Source organism: Notothenia rossii, assembly GCF_949606895.1.
Source record: "Notothenia rossii genome assembly, chromosome: 4".
Lineage (NCBI taxonomy): Eukaryota > Metazoa > Chordata > Actinopteri > Perciformes > Nototheniidae > Notothenia > Notothenia rossii.
The window spans coordinates 66585403-66606560 of record NC_136902.1 but is presented as its reverse complement, the minus strand read 5'-3'; the positions used below and the strand labels follow the sequence as shown (position 1 = coordinate 66606560).

The 21158-nt window shown below is 42.0% G+C and overlaps 2 protein-coding genes across 2 annotated transcripts in view; both read left to right on the top strand.

Moving 5' to 3' along the window:
* The window catches only part of ubash3bb (ubiquitin associated and SH3 domain containing Bb), a 58444-nt gene extending 51614 nt beyond the window's left edge, over positions 1 to 6830 (top strand). Inside the window, exons 8-14 of the mRNA XM_079678750.1 lie at positions 1755 to 1878; positions 1981 to 2100; positions 2196 to 2288; positions 2621 to 2765; positions 3276 to 3382; positions 3500 to 3609; positions 4514 to 6830. Coding sequence (XP_079534876.1) covers positions 1755 to 1878; positions 1981 to 2100; positions 2196 to 2288; positions 2621 to 2765; positions 3276 to 3382; positions 3500 to 3609; positions 4514 to 4651 — 837 coding nt within the window. The 3' untranslated portion in view covers positions 4652 to 6830. The remainder of the gene's footprint in view (positions 1 to 1754; positions 1879 to 1980; positions 2101 to 2195; positions 2289 to 2620; positions 2766 to 3275; positions 3383 to 3499; positions 3610 to 4513) is intronic.
* Positions 6831 to 19301: 12471 nt separating this feature from the next.
* LOC307038369 (uncharacterized protein) lies at positions 19302 to 20813 on the top strand. Its single transcript, XM_079679758.1, has 2 exons — positions 19302 to 19425; positions 19694 to 20813. The coding sequence occupies exons 1-2, from the start codon at positions 19362 to 19364 to the stop codon at positions 20554 to 20556; spliced, it is 927 nt and encodes a 308-aa protein (XP_079535884.1). The 5' UTR covers positions 19302 to 19361; the 3' UTR covers positions 20557 to 20813.
* Positions 20814 to 21158: the final 345 nt, after the last annotated feature.

Genomic DNA, 21158 nt, shown 5'->3' with positions numbered 1-21158 from the left:
GTTTGGTCCCCCCAGAGCGTTGAGTCTGCAGATCTACCCCCTTTGGGACCCGTTATCGTTATCGTTTCTACGTTTCCCTGTCGGCCTCCTGTGGCCGAACCGTCTACATCAGGGGTGCCCACACTTTTTTGGCTGGTGAGCTACTTTTGAAATGACCAGCTAACCGAGGTCTACCAACCAAAAATAAAATCCCAAATTGCAAGGGTTGCTGAATAACACGTTTTATTTTTACATGGGATAACTACAATAGGGCTGCAACAAACGACTAATTTGATTATCGATTAATCTATAGATTGATGAAACGATTAATCGACTATTCGGACTACTACTGTGTGCCTTGCACAATTTCTCAAACGCTCTTATTTAGCCATCAACTTTTAGATTTAGTTTGAGATTGTTTTAGGCATGTGGAAACTAACAATGAAGACAATAAAGATGAATACTTGATTCAAAAATACATACATTATTAAATTAACTTAACAAATTGTGAACAAAATTAACATTGCTTTTTATTTGAATTAAATAAATAATATTTCACATCAAAAGAAACAACAATGTTTTAACAAATCTTATTAATAATAATCTGATGACAGAACTGTAAACAGAATAGCTGAAACTTTAACAAAATAAATAACTCAGTTACCTCTAATCATTAACCCATGTTTGTATAATGTAGTTAACTCCGTGTGTTGCTGCTAGCATACATAACACCTGACGTGGAAACGTTACTCGTGGATGGGGCTACAGAGCTACTAGAAAGACAGTCGAACCCGGTGCATTCCTCCGTCTGAATGTGGTGCACTTTTGCTAAATGTTTAGACAAATTGCTCGTGTTACCGCCCTTACATGCTAAACACTTTTGGTGACGAGCATTGTCCACCTCAAGACGGGTAACATGTAACCACACCTTGGAGCGCTTCTCTCCACCATCTCCTCCGTGTGTTGCTGCATGTAGCAGCTGCGTGTGTGTAAACTGCCCCGCCCCCTTGCAAACAGACGGGGGAGAGAGATCTCTTCTGGATTGGAAAGATAGAAAATACACCGACCATAGATGCATTTGTTTGTCTTTTTGCATGTTAGAAACGAGTTGGCGACACTAAGACTAAGAGATAATGTTTGTGTAGCAATAATACATGACCTTTCTCTTTCTCAACTCGCTACTCGGAGGGAAGTCGCTGTCATATGCCTTGTGAACACTCCAATAATGCCTCTCCACGTTACCTTTCTTTGGCAGAGCGACGCTTGCTTTACAAATAAGGCAAATAACCTTTGAATGTGACATCACAAAAAAAGATTCTCCCTCCCATTCTGTGTGGAAGTGGTATGTCTTTAGCTTTTTGCTCGTTCCCGCACTCATTTTGTTGTTTGTCTCTCCCGGCACTTGACTGATTTTGTATCGCTTTGCATTCTGGGTTAACAGACTGGAAAGCAATAGGTCGCTTTTTCTGTCAATCAAGTAAACTCCTGAATTAAGTGGCAGGGAGGCCAAGGGGGGAGGGATCAAAACCTGTTTTGTCTATTTTAACGGAGCTGGATTTTTTTTTTTTATGAATGACTCGCGATCTACCAGCATTGCCCCCGCGGTCGACGTACTGGGCACCTCTGGTCTACATGATAGGGAACTGTAGCGGATACGACCTGTATCGTCTCCGTGTGGTTGCAGCCATAGTCTCTGCCTCTTCACTGCCACCTGTCAAACATAACGCCTAACTATTTGTACGAAGCAATGTACTGATGCATTTTATTCCCGGCAGGTCCTGCGGATAAGTAGCAGTCATTCTAGGCAGCCCAAGCGGACGCTCTTCGTCTGTCGGCATGGGGAGAGGATGGACGTGGTGTACGGAAAACACTGGCACTCCCTCTGCTCCGACAGTAAAGGTGAAAAGCTGCTGGTAGACAAAAAGTCAAAAACATTCCTACTTTTTACTGCCTTAAGGAAATGGCTTTACGGCTGAGAATGTGTGCTCTGTTGTTCTGCAGGCAGATATGTACGCTCCAATCTGAACATGCCTCCCAGTTTGCCGCTGTGGGGGGGGCAGAGAGATTACGACATGGACGCTCCCATCACTGTGATCGGATCCACACAGGCTCGACTTGTGGGTATGTCACTAAAATACTTTTTTAAATGATGCACTACACCTTGGCAGAGGAAGAAATCTGTTTGTTTAATGTGACTCATATGTGCTTCTTCTCAGGTGAGGCTCTGTTAGAGAGTAACACAGTGATCGACTTTGTGTACTGTTCTCCTTCTCTGCGATGTGTTCAGACTGCACAGAACATCCTGAAAGGTGAGAGAAGAAGTTAAGTTTGCATGGATTTCGTTTTTAATTTGAAGATGAGCTCTAAAGAGGTGTGTGTGTGTGTGTGTGTGTGTGTGTGTGTGTGTGTGTGTGTGTGTGTGTGTGTGTGTGTGTGTGTGTGTGTGTGTGTGTGTGTGTGTGTGTGTGTGTGTGTGTGTGTGTGTGTGTGTGTGTGTGTGTGTGTGTGTGTGTGTGTGTGTGTGTGTGTGTGTGTGTGTGTGTGTGTGTGTGTGTGTGTGTGTGTGTGTGTGTGTGTGTGTGTGTGTGTGTGTGTGTGTGTGTGTGTGTGTGTGTGTGTGTGTGTGTGTGTGTGTGTGCAGGTCTGCAGCAGGATGGTAAGCTGAAGGTGCGAGTGGAACCGGGGCTTTTTGAGTGGACCAAGTGGGTTTCGGGGACCTCCCTGCCTGCGTGGATCCCCCCCACTGACCTGGCTGCAGCCCACTTCAGTGTGGACACAACATACAGGTGATACAAACAAGGCACACCTTGTGCGGTTCAAATGCTGTGTTCATTAGACATGTAGAAGAATGTGTCATCTGCAAAACGTCCCACATAGTTTCAACAAAGTAATGCCTGAATGTTTGCCTGTCAGAAATAATAATTGATTGGCAGTAGATCACCTGGTAGGCCGGAACCCCATGTTTTAATGGCTGAGTTTTACCCGCCTGGGTTCAGATAAAAAAATGAAAGATGTACATAAGGTAATGTACGGTTTATTTGTGCAGTTTACATGCTTAACATGCAGCAGATGTTTTCTATCCATTCTGCCTGCCAGTTTCCTAACAGAAGCTGTAGTCCGCTTTGACCTGTATGTTTGATGAGTGCTGTTAAATTGCATCTTTCTAACTGAAAACAACAACCCCAAACCACACTGCACTTCCATTCAAAGTTAATCAAGTTTTATATATATTTTTTTTAATAATGTTTTTTTATGTACCAGTGGTTTTGTAAAGATCTCTTTTTGTCTCAATGCAGACCTCTGATCCCAGTCAGCAAGCTCAGCGTGTCCGAACCTTACGAGACCTACATGAGTCGGAGCTACCAAGTGACCAAAGATATCCTGTCAGACTGCAGAAACACTGGTGAGAAACACAGCAGAGCTCCTGCTAAGAGAGGAACCTCATCCTTTATTGTTTTGCATGCTCATTGTTTTGTCCACTGCTGATGTTCCATCCTGCCTGGGTTTCCCCTCTCCGTAGGAAACAACGTGCTGATTGTAGCCCACGCGTCTTCCTTAGAGGCGTGCACACGGCAGCTGCAGGGCCGCGGCCCACAGAGCGCCAAGGACTTCATCCAAGTAGTCCGAAAGGTCTGTTCAATAGATGTTTTGCTTTTATACATTTCCTATCTATCAATCAATACTCCATGTGGTTCCTTCAGCTACTGGAAAAGAAAAGAAATGACCAACTTGGCTGAATAAATGAATGAAAAAACACTTTGCATGCCTATGGAAAACAGCTGTTAAACTAAAGGCCCGGATACACCGGCCAGTCACCTTAGAAGTCGCCGACGCCGACACTGACTGTTGCGTCGCTGGACTCTCCTGCGTATTTGCCGACTTCGCGCACTGGAACACACCGCAAATCCGAGCCGAGCACGTATGTACTGCATATGCGTGAGTGGCAATAACTCTCCTTACCAGCAGGCGGCAGTAGTGTGTATTCATCATTCAAAAGAGGCAACAACCGGAACAACCGGAAGACAGAGAAGAACAGACTCCGTGATATAAACAAACAACAAATAGCGTTTTTCTTTCCATTTTCACTCTCGTCCATTGAAAACATGAACGAACGGGAGCTCTATAAACCGATGAGGTGAAATAGCCGTCCGTGTGTGTTCCATCTTCCATTTTAAATCATTTGTTTACCTCCCTCCCTTCCGTTAACGCTTCTCATGCACTGATTCGCTAGCTAAACAGCCAATCAGTGTTATCCCTTTGTCCGACTTCCGGTGGTGTTCCCGACGCCGATTCAATATGTTGAATCGGCAAGAAAAGGCGTCAGGTCGGCAGAAAAGACCCGACGGTGCGGCGCACACCACTCCGAATAGGGCGTGCCCACGCTCATGTTCGGCCCGACTCACATTTACTGCCGATTTCGGGCCGATGTATCTGGGCCTTGACAGTGTTCACGAGGAGTTCAATTAAAAAAAAGGGTAAATTCACTCTAAAACTAATTCTCAAACGTATTATTGTTTCTTCTTCTTGGTCTTAGATCCCCTACCTGGGCTTCTGTTCCTGTGAGGAGCAGGGAGACACAGGGGTTTGGCAGTTAGTGGACCCTCCCATCCTCCCCCTCACACACGGACCAAATCACTCCTTGGACTGGAGGGAGACACTGATGCAAGAATGACATGTGATCTGAACTCTGTCCCACCTGATCAGACTGTGCTCCTTCCCCTCCACTGACTGCAGGAACAAGTTTCAGACCAGTGCCACTCAAATACTGGAAGCTTTCTTTTTTCCGCCTCTTCACACAGCTGGTGGCTCAGCAGTGAGCCAGGAAAAAGCTTCCTGCCTGAATATGAAGAAAAGTCGCAGCCGATTAATGGTTGTCGAACTGACTGATCTGGCTCTGAGGCTGGATTAAACAACGATTTAACAAATGTCCACTTACAATAATTACAGTATTGCATTTTTATTTTTGCAGGTAGAGTGAGATTGAATTAGTCTGGCAGGACGGGTGTTGGCTGCACTGCGTGGGAGAGCTCTCACTGAACACCAGCTGACTTCGTCATCCCAGTCTCAGAACATTTTGTGAAATAAGCACATTTTATAACAGATAATATTGTCCTATGTGTAAAGAAACATAATTTATTACAAACAAAAATGCCTGAAAATTTAGTTTTGTTGTTGTTGTTTTTATAAACAAATAACTGTATGAATGCAGAATCTTGAGGCAACATGACAAGATTTTGTTATTGCATCGCATTTTGAGCAGTATTGACCAATTATTTGTTTGTGTGCTTTGCTTGCACCCAGGTAAAAAGACTGTGTTGAGAGTGTAAGAGCGGAACGCATTACCTCCCTCCCATTTTTGAAGTCATCAACCGTTTTCTGACGACTATTTCCTTTTTCTTAAATAAACAAATAGGTTAAGTGAACTACTTCTTAAACAACCTGGTCGCAGAAGTCATCTCTTAACTCCAACGTAATTTCAATGTCTCAATTTGCTAACATTACTGAGGCCTCTCTCAAAATGAGCATGCCTTATAGGCTAATTCAATTCGAAATTATCAGACTGATGTCACTGCAATTTTAGCTACCTGTTTTTTTCTCATTTACACTTGAATTTAGACTATATCTTGCAGGCTAAGTTCCCCTCAATAAAATATGTATTTCACATTTAGTGGTTCCCTAAATATGAACTGGATAACTCAAAACTCAAATTGGTTGACTTTACTAAACCTAGCTTACTAACATTAAACATTAGCTGTAAGCATACAAGAGTATACACTTAAAAAAATTACAATTAATTGAATTAAATGTTCAAATTAGGTCTTTAGTAATTATATGAATAATTGACGTCATTATATATTTGCATTTAATGCATTACCTGACATGCTTGTTAGCTTACTAAAATGTTAGCCATGGTGGCTTGACACGTTGTTCTTTAACAACAAATATATTGTGTACACCCATGTCATAACCACAAGCTCATGAGTACCATCTGACAGTAGCATTAGTTCCAACATACTGTACAGTATCTCAGATGCTAAACCTTGTAGCACTTGCTTTTTACTTAGGATACTGTAAACCATTTTGACTTGGCAGTATTTAAACCCCACTAAACAAACAATAACAACAAACAAATTTGCCTCAGAAATTGGCTTTCTGGTGTGTAATGCAGATTACAATCTCAGTGGGTTTCATTTGTATGGCTATAGATGTGGTGGTTTCAGGTAGATCTTTAGTCCAATGTAACTGAAAGTTTGCACAACTTTATTTTGAGTATGTGCTTAGTTCACAAAATTGAATGAGACTGTGAAGAGAGTGTAATATCATACAGTAAAATCCCTGCTTCTGTGTACAGATCCCAGCAGCATATTCACCGTTCATTCACACCGCTGCTTGCCCTTCTTCAGTGAGGGAAAACATATCAGTGCTGGCTTCACGTCTTCATCAGGGAATCGCATATTTTGGTAGCACATCCAGTACAGCAGTGTCTTCTGTTATTAATGTATTGTATGTAAAAGGAACAGTAACTATATAACAGCACAACCTGCACTATTGACAATCATACGGTAACTGCTTAATTCTGTTCCGATTTTTTCTTTTGTAAGTTTGAGTTTGGTAAATGTTCTTCAAAATTCAGAGTAGCTGTAAATAATCATATTTTAGGGGAAAAAGTCTTCCAGTTGCATTTTTATTTATTTATCAACCTTTCATTCAGATGTTACAAGCAAACATATTAACAGCATGCACAATTTTTATGCTCGGTATCTCAGGTGTTGACTGCATTTAAGACATGTTCCAGTAATTGAGTGACTGTTGTTGTGAGTGCCTGTTGGGAATAAAGTGATGTCTCCTGATGTTCTGACTTTCTACCCTGGTGCAGAAAAAGAAGCCGTTTTAAAGGATCAGTACGTTTGTGAGACGGTTCTCATCACAGCCTTGTTGATGAGAACATCTCAATTCAGGGTAAATTTGTTTTGCCTTTTAGAGTCATTTTGCAGAATTGAAAATGATGTGTCCTGTCTATGACATGAGTTGCTTCTAAAGCCATTATGATGGGAATTTATAGTGATTCAATTTATATGTAAGTTTCCTCGCTATGAAATGTTCTCAGACCGAAGGGAGTCGCCCTGACCATTGTCAGGCAATTCTCATATGGATGTTAATTTTAATTAACATGCTGTGCTTCTCCTTCTGACTGCCCCCAACCAATTTAGGACTAATGTGGATTGCCTTCCTTCCTGTGTCTCATCTCTATAAATGACATTGCTTTTCTGTGTAAGAATCAAGTTTTTTTTACCGAGGACTCTTTTTAGACAGACGTGTCTAGTTATTATGTAGTGGTTGTTATCATCTGGTGGATCTGGTTAAAATTGGACCAGATTTTGTTCATCTCACAAGAGACAAAATAACTATAGAGAGATAGTGGGTGGTTATAAGAGTAAAGCTGCGTCTGAGGATGATCTTAGTCCAGCACCAGTTTTCTCTTCAATGTTTGACAGAGACAACGATAATCTAAAACCATTTTAAAAAGTGGGAAGAATTGGGTTTTCCAAAAGATGGGGGTTTCAGTTTAAGACAACTGGATGCATTGGTTGGGTTGAGTGTGGAATTTCCACCACAGCCATAGTTCAAACTATGGACTCCTTTTCTACCAAAATCATCCAATTGTGTACAAATTATCACCTCTTCTATGCCTATTTTGAACTCCACTTTTAATGACTAAATACGTAGTGAGGTAAGGCTTACGTGTCTGTATACCCAACCTGTTAAAGAGTATCTTGCAGGTTTTTATTTTTTCTACATTTATGCTTAAACTTACTTGAAAATTACAATTAAAAAAGTGAACGCAGGATTTGATATGTTTTACGAGACATAAGGGCAGGAATTCAGAGGGAAAGGAACAATTTTTAGCTCTGCTCTTAAAAACGGCATTTTTTTAAGTTCATACGTTAAACGCGTCATATTACATCACAAAGCGGAAACATCTCCGCTCTCTGACCGCGGGTATAGTAGAGTTGCGTTGAGTAGAGCGGTTGTGTTTTAAGGAGCTGGTATTTTTCGGTAGTTTTACATTGTATTTCACCATTTGTAATCATGGTGCAGTATTGTGTTTGTGCAGGTCGCACAAATACCAGCCTGTCAGGACATCGAGTCCACAGTAAAAAGGACCGGAGCTAGCGTTCGTTCCTGGGTGCGTTGTGCATCCACCTCCCTGCGGCACATACTCTCCACAGCTTTATCAGGAAACCGTATTACTTCTCTCTCCCCCACCCCTTCGCTGCTCTATCTCTCTCCCCTCCGGTACACGGCACCGTAAGACATAGTATGGAGTTGCATTAGGTAACGCTGTGGTGGCTGTACTGCTCCAGCCGTCTCCTTTGTGTTTGTTCGTTTCCCCCTGTCTGTGTTGTTTGTGTGTGCGTGGTGGCTGTCACTCCTGGCTCCCGGCTCAACCTCCACTCACCTGCTGCAATCAGCTGTGCACCCTCCCCAACTACACACCTGCTTTCCATCAAGCCATTTACAACGACATATCAACGGAGGCTCCACAACCTTTCTCCGCCAGATCGTCAAGTATCAGCCGTATCTCGAGTCTCTCCTCCGGTACACAGCACCGTAGTGTGGAGTTGCATTAGGTAACGGGAGATACGGCTGATACTTGCGCATTAGTTTCTGTTATGGATCAGTATCAACAGTCCTGCCAGTAACGTTACTATATTATCAATGCTACTTTATTTATAGCCTGATATATGATAGCTAACTTTACAATGTTGTGATGTGACGTTAGCTAACATTCTGTAGCTAACGTCGGTCACTCACCAAGATAGCTGCCCAGTTCTCCACTGGTTCTCCTCACACCACAGCTCAATTTCTCTCCGATAGCCGTTATTTCTTCTAATCCTTGGCTGCTCCTGGTCTCTTGGACGCCTAGCAGCCTCATAATTATAAGGTTGTGGTCCGTCATATGCATTCGAATATTCATGTTCAACTTCTTCTGTGTCTTCTGTGTCGAAACTAGCATTGGGATCCATGTTTATTAATACGTTACACCGGCCGCTCTCCCCCTTGTTTCCCCCATGTTACGTCACACGCGGGAGGTCACGTGCCGAGGCTTTTTTATGCGGAAGTGAACATTTCTTACAAAAATGACGCCAGATGTCACTGTAGTTTATATTTCTGTATATTTTTTTGAAAATCTAGTGTATTCATCCTTTTCCTACACATTTATTCACAGGTTTCTTTAACCTGGAAGATGCTCTTTAAGCCTGGCAGCCCCCGCCTGGGGGGAAACTGTGTCTCAGGGCTTCTTAACATTTAACAACCTATTAATGTGTCATACCCATAGGCGGCGCGTGAGGCTCAGGTTTGGGAAGGCTAAATACATTTGTTTACCTGACGCTGCCCGCCTCCTGCGCGTCTATAGAAAAGAGATCAACTCCGCCTGCTGACCAATCAGAGCTCAGTGTGCGGAGTTTACATCTATCAAGTCATATCACAGGATAAAGGAAATACAGTTTAAACTGCCGTATGCAGAGAAGACGCCGACGTGTCGCCCTTTATCATTCATATAATATATCACATTTCCTTATCTGAGTCAGCTTCTCGAGCCGTATCTGGCCGTGCATCACCTACATTGTCACATAGGCTACTGTATGCAGAAGTATTATTTTAAGCAACACATTAAATTGACTAAACACTCAACTCAAATGTAATTAAAGTCAGATCCACTCGTGTCTTAGATGGGGCAGTGATATCATAAAACTTTTGTACGCTTTCAAACACTCTGTAGTTATTTTTTAACCAGTTCTATATTCACCTTGCAGGTTCAACTATGTGGCTTGTATCCTGGATTATATGTTTAAGTCATGGATGTTTAAAGTTCATATTTGTCTAATATTAGTTTACTTTTCATTAATGAAGTATGACTCTGCGCTGTCCCTATTTGTGATTGGTCAAATGTTGCTAACCCCGCCCCTTTCACGTAAACGCGCTCTCAGCTGGAGAGAGAAACCCTGGCTTGATTTACCGAGTTGATAACCAGTAGTGATGGGCATTTCGAATCCCTTTGGGGACACAAATCTTTTGTTTCAGTTCACTTTAAAGATTCGTTCACTGATTCGTTCACCGGTTCGCGAACGACTTCTGGTTATTTGCAAGTTCGCGAACGATTCGTCTTTGCACTTAATTCGTTCAGTGAGTCTTCACTACTGCCGAAGTCCGTACAAGAAGTTTGCTGGCGTAAAATGTATGATATTAAAACACATTTTACACCTCACCTTGTTGCCCCATGAATTATGCTCTGGGAATAGGCTACATACTATTTAAGAAATATAATTGGCCATTGTTAAATCTCATAAATGTGTGCCTGACTATACGATGTATTACAGCAGGCTAGCAAGTTATACTTTCAAACCCATGCACATACTATGTGGCCTAACTTTAATCCCAAAGCATAAAACTCCATTTGGCCGAGTTCAAAGTGAATCAAAAAATATATCCTCTACATCGGTGACGATTTACTCATATTCTAAGTACCCATCTATGTTTGTTAAACTTTACCTTTAGCTAACGGCTAAGCTAGTGGGACGCTACGGAGCCCAGCTATCCGCCCTCTGAAGCTTTTAGGGCCGACAGGGGGAGGAGAATGTCCCGCTAACGCTGTGTGTGCGTGTGTTTCACACTAGCGGGACGCTATGGAGCTCAGGTATCCGCCCTCTGAAGCTTTTAGGGCCGACAGGGGGAGGAGAATACAACGCTGTGTGTATTTATCGCTGAGCTAGCGGCTAAGCTAGCTGGACGCTACGGTTCAGGTATCCGTTCTCTGAAGCTTTTAGGGCCAACAGGGGGAGGACAATGTCCCGCTAACGCTGTGTGTGTGTGTGTGTGTGTGTGTGTGTGTGGGTGTGTGTGTGTGTGTGTGTGTGTGTGTGTGTGTGTGTGTGTGTGTGTGTGTGTGTGTGTGTGTGTGTGTGTGTGTGTGTGTGTGTGTGTGTGTGTGTGTGTGTGTGTGTGTGTGTGTGTGTGTGTGTGTGTGTGTGTGTAACGGAGCTCAGATGAGAGGGCTCTGATTACAGTTTTAATCCTCTGTCAAACTGCATGTTTTCTGCCATATTTTATGAGAGATAAAATGATTTTCTGCCACAGGAGTTTGACAGAGAATAACTGAAAAAGTACACAGTAAAATAACTTCATAGTAGCCTACTTGTGGTAGAAGTCCAACTAGTACTGAGTCCAACAATAAAGTACTTCATTGTATTTGTGGTAGTTGTCTAACTGAGTCCAACTCTGTGTAGATGGAACATCCAGTATTTTGGAGGGGCCCTAACGGGACCCTCCTCTTGAAAGAAAGGGATAAGATAAAATAACTGTAGGAAACAGTTCTGAACTGTTTCCGCCAGTTCTTTAAGTTCGTCGTTCGCGAACTGCTTCTCTTTAGCTTTTGGCGGAAGGCGGCGACTCAAACAAACGAATCGTTTTGTGGGAGGAATCAGTTCATCTCGTTCACTTCAAAGATTAGTTCAAAAATAACGAATCGTTCGCGAACGACCCATCACTAATAACCAGCGTCGTAGGACCGCTTAGCGAAATCTCGTTTGTTAGGGTTAGTTTAGATAACTCAAACCTATCCAGGGTATGTTGAACTGGCTTTGTAGTACAGGGCACAGGTGACTGCATAGCAGCGCTAATGTCAAAGACACAAACATTATACATTATATTTTTATTTTACCAGGATGCAGTGACACAAATATTTGGGAAGGCTTAGCCTTCCCTAGCCTACAGTACCCGCCGCCCCTGGTCATACCCACTTAACGGGAAGAAACTCAGGTAACAGACGATATGAGCCATTTTTAGCTAAACGAAACACAAGGGTAATACCAAGCCTCTGAATTAGCACTGAGCGAAAAAATGCTAAAGCACTTACCACAGAACTCACAGTAGAAATATTGTATTACTTATCGGGTCTGCACGAACAAGATATCAAATGAAAGCTGATATTACACAGCTTCTAGAGGTATAAGCATCACTGTGCGACCAGAACCCAGGGCAGCGAAGGCAAAACCAGACAACACACAACGTAGCTTTACGGAGCCAAAAATGGGGCGTAGCCTGCGAGCTAGTTCACGCAGTCAACTCGAGCACTTATGCTGCATTCATACATAACGCCCCTTGCCACTCTGCAACTAACCAAACAGAGTCTCCTTAATATGTTGCTCTATTTAACCTGCCAGTTCTCTCTCCATGCATTACTTGCTGCTGCTATTGCCGCAGCTACCTTTACGTCGCTGCTGCTTGCCTGCCCGACCACAACCCCAGCTTCCACCACATCTTCCACCTGTAGGCTCGGGGGTTAGTTATTTGACCATCACTCATCGTGCTATGTATATCTATAGATTGATGATGCCCGAGCCTAGTCGCCAAACTCAACTATATGCTGCTTCTAATAAACATGTTAAAGAAACACGTGAGTTGTCTGACTGAACTGCCAATAGTCTTACCGTTGCTGTTTTCTGATCAAAAGTTGTGTTCAATGGGGAGACTTCCGGTATGGGGTGTGCTGAATAGACGCGTGCTCGGTTGGCTCTAACTTTCCCACTCTTTTAAACCTCGTCTTTTTTCAACATAATTTGTTTGCAACGGCTTTATAAGCAAGTGTTAACTGCAAAGACCTCCGGCAATGTCAAAAGCAAAGGGAAAACAAGCTGAAAAGGGCAAAGGGTCTCCGCCAGCGTCGACTCCTATTATAACTCCAGCTCCGACTCCTAGCATTACTACAGCTTCGACTCCTAGCATAACTTTGGCCTCAAATCCTCATTCGAGTCTGACATCTGACCTGGACAGCATACACTCCACTATCACAGACCACAGCAGCGTATACATCTCCATGGTATACATTCTCTGGATGCTAATGAAGTCGAACAACGTCTCCATCAACTTGAGAACGCATGCTCCGCTCTGAAGGGGGACAACGAGACACTCAAAACTAAGGTAGCAGATTTGGAGGCAGGGGCGGACTGGACATTGGGAATACCGGGAGTTTCCCCGGTGGGCCGGTGCTCTGTGTGGGCCGGAGGGCCTAAATCCTACCGGCCCACATTTGCAAGTGTTCCGGCCCAGCCCGGCCGTTTTGATAGGCTACCCTTGTTCTATCTACCAGTTTCAATTTCACACATCAGGCCCGTAGCAGCTGTCACTGCGCAGTGAACGATCAGGAGTGAGTGACTGAGAGACCTAGCTGGCATTTGCTTACAGATGGATAAACAAGCTCCAAAACGTAAAGGCGTTTTTGTAGATGAACCCTTCACAGTTAATGAAATCAAAGCTGCTCTAATGTCGATGCAGAGTGGGAAATGTCCGGGCCCTGATGGCTTCCCTGCTGAATTTTTTTAAAAATGTTTTCTGATAAATTAACCCCTCTATTGATTAACATGTTTTAAAAAAGGATCCTTGTCCTTTTTCGTTGAATCGAATTGAATCGTTTCAATCTGGCACACTTCCCCCTACGCTACATCAGGCTACTATTTCTCTTATACTGAAAAAGGACAAGGATCCTTTTTTTCCTGGTAATTTCCGCCCTCTTTGCTTTGTGCTGACGTCAAGCTTTTGGCTAAGGTGCTAGCAAAACGTTTAGAATCTGTTCTGACTACTATTATCTCCACAGATCAAACAGGCTTTGTTAAAGACAGACACTCTTTTCACAATGTCAGACGGCTATTTGACATATTATATTCACCCTCTTCTCGTGATTCCCCGGAAATGATTATTTCAATGGACGCTGAGAAAGCTTTTGACCGGGTAGAATGGCCATAAGGCCATTCTAGATAAATAATTATTTCACACATTGAGAAGATTTGGGTTTGGCGACACATTTATTTCATGGATTAGGCATATACATCCCCCCTAGCTCGTGTCCGCACAAATAATGATTATTCTGATTATTTTCCCCTCAAACGTGGAACTCGGCAGGGTTGTCCACTTTTTCCTCTTTTGTTTGCCATTGCCATTGAGCCGCTGGCGGTGGCCCTCAGGTCCAGTCAGATGCAGGGCATCTCAAGGGGGGGAGTTGAGCATAAACTCTCCTTGTATGCTGACGACCTTCTGCTATTCATCTCGGACCCAGACAAATCTATTCCTCCAGTATCGGCTGTGCTGAGGGAGTTTGAGCAGATTTCGGGTTTTAAGTTACATTTGAACAAAAGTGAACTGTTTCCCATTAACGCTGCAGCTACAGCCTACCCCCTTTCAAAGTTACCGTTTAAGACATCTCTGGCAAGTTTTAAGTATCTGGGCGTTTGCGTGACCAAGAGCTTCTCAGATTTGTTTAGGTGCAATTCCTCCACTCTGTTGGTTCGACTGACTCAAGACCTCCAACGTTGGTCTCTCCCACCTCTATCTCTGGCTGGCAGAATAAATTGCATTAAAATGAATGTGCTCCCCAAATTTCTATATCTTTTTCAGTGTATACCAGTTTTCATTCCGAGACATTTCTTCCATTCACTCGATCGCTCAATTTCTCAGTTTATTTGGAACAAGAAAACATCCAGAATTTGAAAAAACATTCTTCAAAAAAACAAGGAAATGGGTGGCTTAGCATTGCCTAACTTTTTATTTTAATATTGGGCTGCTAACATTCAAACTTTATTGTCCTGGCGTTGTATTAACAAACAACCTCCACCGTGGCTGCAGATTGAGGATGCCTCATATGGCTCTTCTTCTCTGATGTCCCTCTTGTGCCTCCCCCTGACGTTACCATCCTCAAAATACTCCAAAAGTATTGTAGTTAAAAACTGTCTCAAGATCTGGACTCAACTTAAACGGCACTTTGAGTTCCAGGGAATACCTCTACTGTCCCCTGTGCATTCCAATCCACTTTTCACTCCCTCTATCACTGATGCTGCCTTTTCAATGGGATTGTGTCTGTAAAACAACTTTACATTGAACATTTGCATCTTTTGATCAGCTGGCCCGCTGTCCCACTTCTTCAGATATTTACAAGTCAGTTTCCCTGCTATTCCTCCTTCTACCTGGGTTGACACTATCTTACCAAGGGTACCATTTCAAAGCTATACAATACTCTTTTCATATGCCACCCTCTGCCCTCTGATAACTTACATATTAATTGGTCAGAGGACCTCAATATAGAGATAGGGACTCAGGTTTGGCAGTCTATTTTGAAGCGTGTCCACACATCATCCATTTGTGCGCGCCACGGGGTTTTACAATGTAAAGTGGTCCATAGAGTGCACTGGTCCAAAAGTAAACTAGCTCACATCTATGCTGGTACTGATCCTAACTGTGATACCTATAGGACCAGCTAATCTCGCCCACATGTTTTGGACTTGCCCCACCCTATCTCAGTTTTGGAAGTCTGTCTTTGACTCACTCTCAGCTATCACGTCTGTTACCATCCATCCCTCACCCTTAATTGGTTTGTTTGGTGTCTTACCCGTTGACCATTTACTGCCATCCTATTTCGCTGAACTTGTAGCTTTCGTCACATTGCTGGCTAGGCACGTTATTTTGATGCATTGGAAGGGTCCTCGTTGTGTTCGATGGCATTAAAACGCATAGAAACGCTGCTGAAGATTAATGTCATTAGTGTCACTTTGAAATTATTACTGATAATCCATCATAACATTTTTGTCAAAAACTGAGATTTCATATGGAGTGTGCGAGAGCTACAACCCAGCTTCTGGTTTTGGGCATGCTGCGCTCATTCACCAATGGATTTTTAGATGGATTTAGGATTATATTGGCTATAACGGTTCAAAAGAGGTGTCAATCATCAAAATCTACCGAGGGGGGCCAGAGATATGGCAAATACACCAAAATGACCCCTGAAGTGTTTTCTTTTCTAAATCTCTCTAAAAAGGTAAAATGTCACTTGTTGGGCATCAATCTTGATACAGGGTACTTATTATATGTTATAGTTTGGATTACTAAAACTTTTAGTCTACTATCCCATCATTCAAGGGTGGTTTTCACTATAAGTAACTTTTTCTTTTTTGGACGGACACTATAATTTACATTTCTTTACTGTGTTCAATCTGAATTTACTTTAAAATAAAAAAAATCTGCCCCTTCCTTCAGACTTACTTACAGAGCCCCTCCTCCAACACACACGAATGCACACATGACCAATGAGGGCACGAGATAAATTTGTGCACAGATGGAAGGCTGACAGGCAGGTAGGCCATCCAATTATGGCCCGGCTAAAATAATTGGTTGTGCTTTTTACAGCGCTACGGTTTCCACAGATGAAATTTGTATGTATTTATTGTCAAAGCATTTAATATATTCATTGCTATCGGGATGTTAAGAGCATTCCATGGAATATAACAAAAAGTGTTTCTGAAGTGAATTACCTACCCCACCTTTAAGTAATGCCGTTCTTATGTAAAATGCCTCTGGCTTTTATTTTTTTCTGGGGTGTAGTATACTGGAGGTGCATGGAAATACTATTTTTATTTTCCAAGTCAATTGGAGTGTTTAAGTATTTTAAGAAAGAAAAGAGAGTGGTGTGAGCTACAGGAAGTGATTTGGTAGATAGGGTTGTGAACACACTACAGAAGGTAAGAGCTACAGGAACAACCCTGTGTGTATCCTTATCCTGATTTACTTATGATACCTATATGTGTTATGTCTTATCCTAATGTCACATGGGGAAGCCCTGATTCACCCTACAGTTAAATTGCCTAATTTCAAAACTCTCATCGGGAATTAATAATATTTTTCTAGAAAGCCCTGTTTCTATCTTTGGAATGGTAACCCTGTTGTCAGTTCCATTTTGTAGATGAGTTATTAAAATTCCATTTGCAATGTTTACATTTGAACAATGAATCGATCACAGCAAAAGTTAAGGGGGCGCTTTCCAGTTAAGCTAAGCTGACAGCAGGTAATACGAAACTGCAGAAAGCACTTGCTCAGAAGTAGTTTAAGAACAACAAGGAGAAAGAAGGTCATCCTGGTGAGTTACACATATTGTTTTTGGCTGATATGATAGGCTCCTGGCATTTATATGTGTTTCTTATTCAAAGGAAGGTAGCGCAGAAGTAGCATGTGGCTAATTTGAAATCCTTTCATTAACCCAAATAGTACATTTAAAAAAATAAACGTAATCTTTTTACTCACAATAATTAAATGAGAGCACATATACCACCCTCATGTTGGTCTGTTAAATGTAAAGCTGGAACTAGCGGCCGTTTAGCTTAGCCTCAGCACCCAAGACCGGAAACAGCTATCTTTGTCTTTTTGTAGTAATTTTTGATGTCATTGTGGTAATTTTGTGTCTCTTCCAGTAGTTAAGTTAAGTGCTAAGCATGTGAAGAGGGCCAGATATCACATTATGTCTCAAACTTTTGATGTGAACATGGAGCCTCTGCGGTGGCCCATAGCTCCAGATGGATACATCCCCAACTCTGTGATCCGGAGCTGGAGTAGGAATGGAAAGGCTATTAACATGACGGGCTATTTGGATGATATCTTTGATAGTCTTCAGCACTACACAACAAATGATGAGGAGGATGAGAGCACAAGAGTGTTCTGGTTGGCAGAAGAGGAAGAGGAAGAGGAAGAGGAAGAGGAAGAGGAAGAGGAAATAAAGACAGATGATGTGAAACAGCGAGGGAAAGAAAAGGAAGATAAGAAAAATGAGAAAGGCAAGGTGGAGAGACACGAAAGGGCATATGAGAATAAAGAAAGGGAAGAAGAAGACAAGAAAGATGTCTTTGACCTTCTGAAGCCCTCCTACGACATCCAGACTACTCTCCAGAACCAGCAGATAACATCTGATGAAGGACAAATGAATGTTGAGCCTCAGAGACAAGAAGTTCGTTCAACATACAATTCAAGAAAGACTGTGGAGAAAATCCTGTAAGTGTTAAAATAAATCATGATTGCTATTTCTGATCCAATTTAGAAAAGACAGCTCTATGTAAACTTTTTTTTCTAGACTAACCTGTCATGACAATGGACCTAAACAACTGGGAGAGAAACGAGAAGACTTCAAGCCTCACGAGACCATCACAGCTCCCCTCCAATATGTTTCCGTGCCCTTCAGAGAGAAAACATCCAGCTTCATTTCCAAAGGTACTAGTAATGTATGCTAATATGGCGTTTTAGATGGTTATTTTGGCATGTTTTAACAATACATAAGTATAGTCTATAGCAATGACTTACTCGGATAAGAAAGACATTTCAACAACCCTCTTGATTATTTGAAGTAAACAGAAAATCTGTTTAAGGACCTATATATTTAGGAACCTTTTTGTCCTAAATTACCTGAACTTAACTTAATTTAAGATTATTTTAAGGACCAACAGAAACCCTGAAGCTTCCAAGACCTTCCTTGATGTGTCCTGTGGTGTCTGCAGAAAGTGCTGTGGTGTCTCCAGTAGCTGTCATCTCAAAGCAAGGTTATTGTCTGCAAGAGAACATACTGGATTAATTTGATGCGTGAAGACATGATGCAAGAACAGAGGTGTTGTTAAGCGGGAAGTCTATGTGATTTAAGAGAAATCCAAATCAAACCAGACCATGATTAACTCTGACAACCTGATTCAAGTTGAAAATTATAAAAACCCAATGTGAAAATATATTGGAGTTTGTAAATGTTACAGAATTCAACTCAAATGTAAAGTACAGTTATCATTATGTTTGTTAGTGTGATGTGCATCATGGCTTGCAAACTGACTGATTAGCTTTGGTAAACCTCATGCACCACCAAGATGTTAGTCAGCTACATTTGAGATGAATTGTCATGTAATTTGGAACCAATTGTATTGTTCACAACAGGGAGAAATTGTAATTCACTATGATGAGCACATGTTTTATCTTTCCAGTACTTTGAATTGTGACCAAATACTATCCTAGCTAATGTAATTCACAACAGGCATGGTCTTAAGGTGACGTTAGAACTGCTGTAGACTCATAGAGGTATATTTGTGCTGAGTCTAACGTGGGACACTTGTACAAGAAAACCTTGCGGAAAAAGGTAGGCAAAGATATGTTTAGGAAAGGAATCTGAAACTGTTCTTGCCTGATGCCCATTGCTTCTTACAGTATTTAGATCACCACCCTTATAATTGTACATTATTTGTGTTGCATGTACCCTTCCATACTAACATAACCCAGGATAACCTTGAACAAACCACCTAGATGGTTATTTTTGGCATGTTTTCACAATACATATGTAGCCTATATAAAAGCAATTAATTTACTAGGGTAAGAAAATAATTTCGCAACCCTCTTGATAACTTTAAGTTAACACAACAATTAATTTTAGGACCTATATATTTAGGAACATTTTTGTCCTAAATGTCATGTAACTTCATTTAAGATTGTTTTAAGGACCAACTGAAACCCTGAAGCTTCCAAGACCTTCCTTGATGAGTCCTGTGATGTCTTCAGGAAGTCCTGTGGTGTCTCCAGTTGCTGTCATCTCAAAGCAAGGTTAATGTCTTCAAGAGAACATAGCGTATTAATTCGATGCGTGAAGACATTGGGCCTCATGCAAGAACAGACGTGTTAAAGGTATAGTTGTGCTGAGCCTAACATGAAACACTTGTACAAGCAAACCTTGCAGAAAAAGGTCGGCAAAATATACGGAAAGGACTCCGAAAACGTTCTTGCCTGATGCCCATTGCTTCTTACAGTATTGAGATGACCACTCTTATAATTGTACATTCTTTGTGTTGCATGTACCTTTCCATACTTACAGAACCCAGGATAACCTTGAACAAACCACCTTCCGAACCTCAAAACTTGACTCCACATCCACTGAAGCCTACCCCACCAACACCAGAGGATCCTCGACCACAACCAGAACTTGGGTCTTCTCCTGAATGTCCACCAATCAGAGATGAAAGCTTTCTCCCATTGACCAGCAGGTGTAAAAACGTCAGAGACGTAGTGCACCTTGATCGAAAGGCCTTAGAACTCTTCAAGAAGTCCAATTATGGCAACAAAAACTTGTCACACCCTGGAAAATATTCCACAAAAACTGAACGACTTTCTGCTTCTAAGGGTACCGACTCCCCAGTTCAGACTAATACTGGGGGACTGTATCGCCGTCCTGAATTTTGGTCTAAGATGTCCACTATTCCGACTCATGCCCCAAGCGTTAGCGGTCTTGAAGGCCCCAGCGACCAACTCTTCCCTGATCTATCTCTACAATTTGATCAAACTAACCTTCCCAACAAAAACCAAAAAGACAACATTTCCAAGCCGGAATGGAGGAAGAACCTGTACCAACGTATTGCTCTCCAGGGTTTCTCTTCTCCACAGGGAGCAAGGTTGGCCGCTAAAGAGCATCCGGCCAAGCCTTCCAATGCCAGACAACCTGCTACAATCATCCCATCACTGCAGCCTGGCCAGGCAGCAGCACATCAGAGGGTGGTGCAAAAGGTTCAGATGAAGGACACCCGAGAGCCTGCATCCTTTAAGGACCACTATGTGATCCCAATGAACTCTCAGCAGAGCTTCTTCACTTCCAATCTCAGCGGGAAGACTCAGTACGGAAGGCTGCAGTTCGACTGGTTGAGTGGACATGATGAGGAAAAGCTGCTGTGTGGTTGTGGTTAACGAGAAAGACACTGCTTAACTCGTACCATCTTAACAATAAAATATAATGTTGCATCATATTTTCTACATGTTGTAAGTGTAGTTTGAAACTATGATGGCGATGCTGGTTTGGATGTTCCTTCACTTTGGTCCAGACTAAAATCTTACTCATTACACATTTTAATTGATTGGCATGACATTTTATACAGACATTCAAGTTCCCAGGAATGTGCAGATAATGTGACTTGTCCTTTAGTGCCAACTGCAGGTCACATGTCCATTTGTCATCAAGTTCCTAGACATTCCTAGAAATGATATACTGATACATTTTAGGGCAGTGGTTCCCAACCTTGGGGGGGCGCCAAAGATCGCAATAATCTTACTTATATAATACTTATAATTGTAACGCAATACATGATTGTCACTAAAAGCCTTGTCTCTACATTACAATAAAATATAAAAAATAATTGATCTATTAATTTGAATAAAAATTCAAGTTAGTAGCTAATAAAGGCATAAAAAGACAGAAATGTATAATGTTTCTTTAATAGAAATGTTTCTTCTGCCCATAAAGTGTCCAAACCAGGCTTTTCTGGATAAGCGCATTTTTAAAACATAGTCAT

Excerpts from the sequence above, each read along its gene's own strand:
- LOC307038369 (XM_079679758.1), top strand. The coding sequence starts at position 19,362 with ATGAGTCCTGTGATGTCTTCAGGAAGTCCTGTGGTGTCTCCAGTTGCT. Across the intron at positions 19,426-19,693 it reads TGCTGTCATCTCAAAGCAAG|AACCCAGGATAACCTTGAAC; the intron begins GTTAATGTCTTC and ends CCATACTTACAG.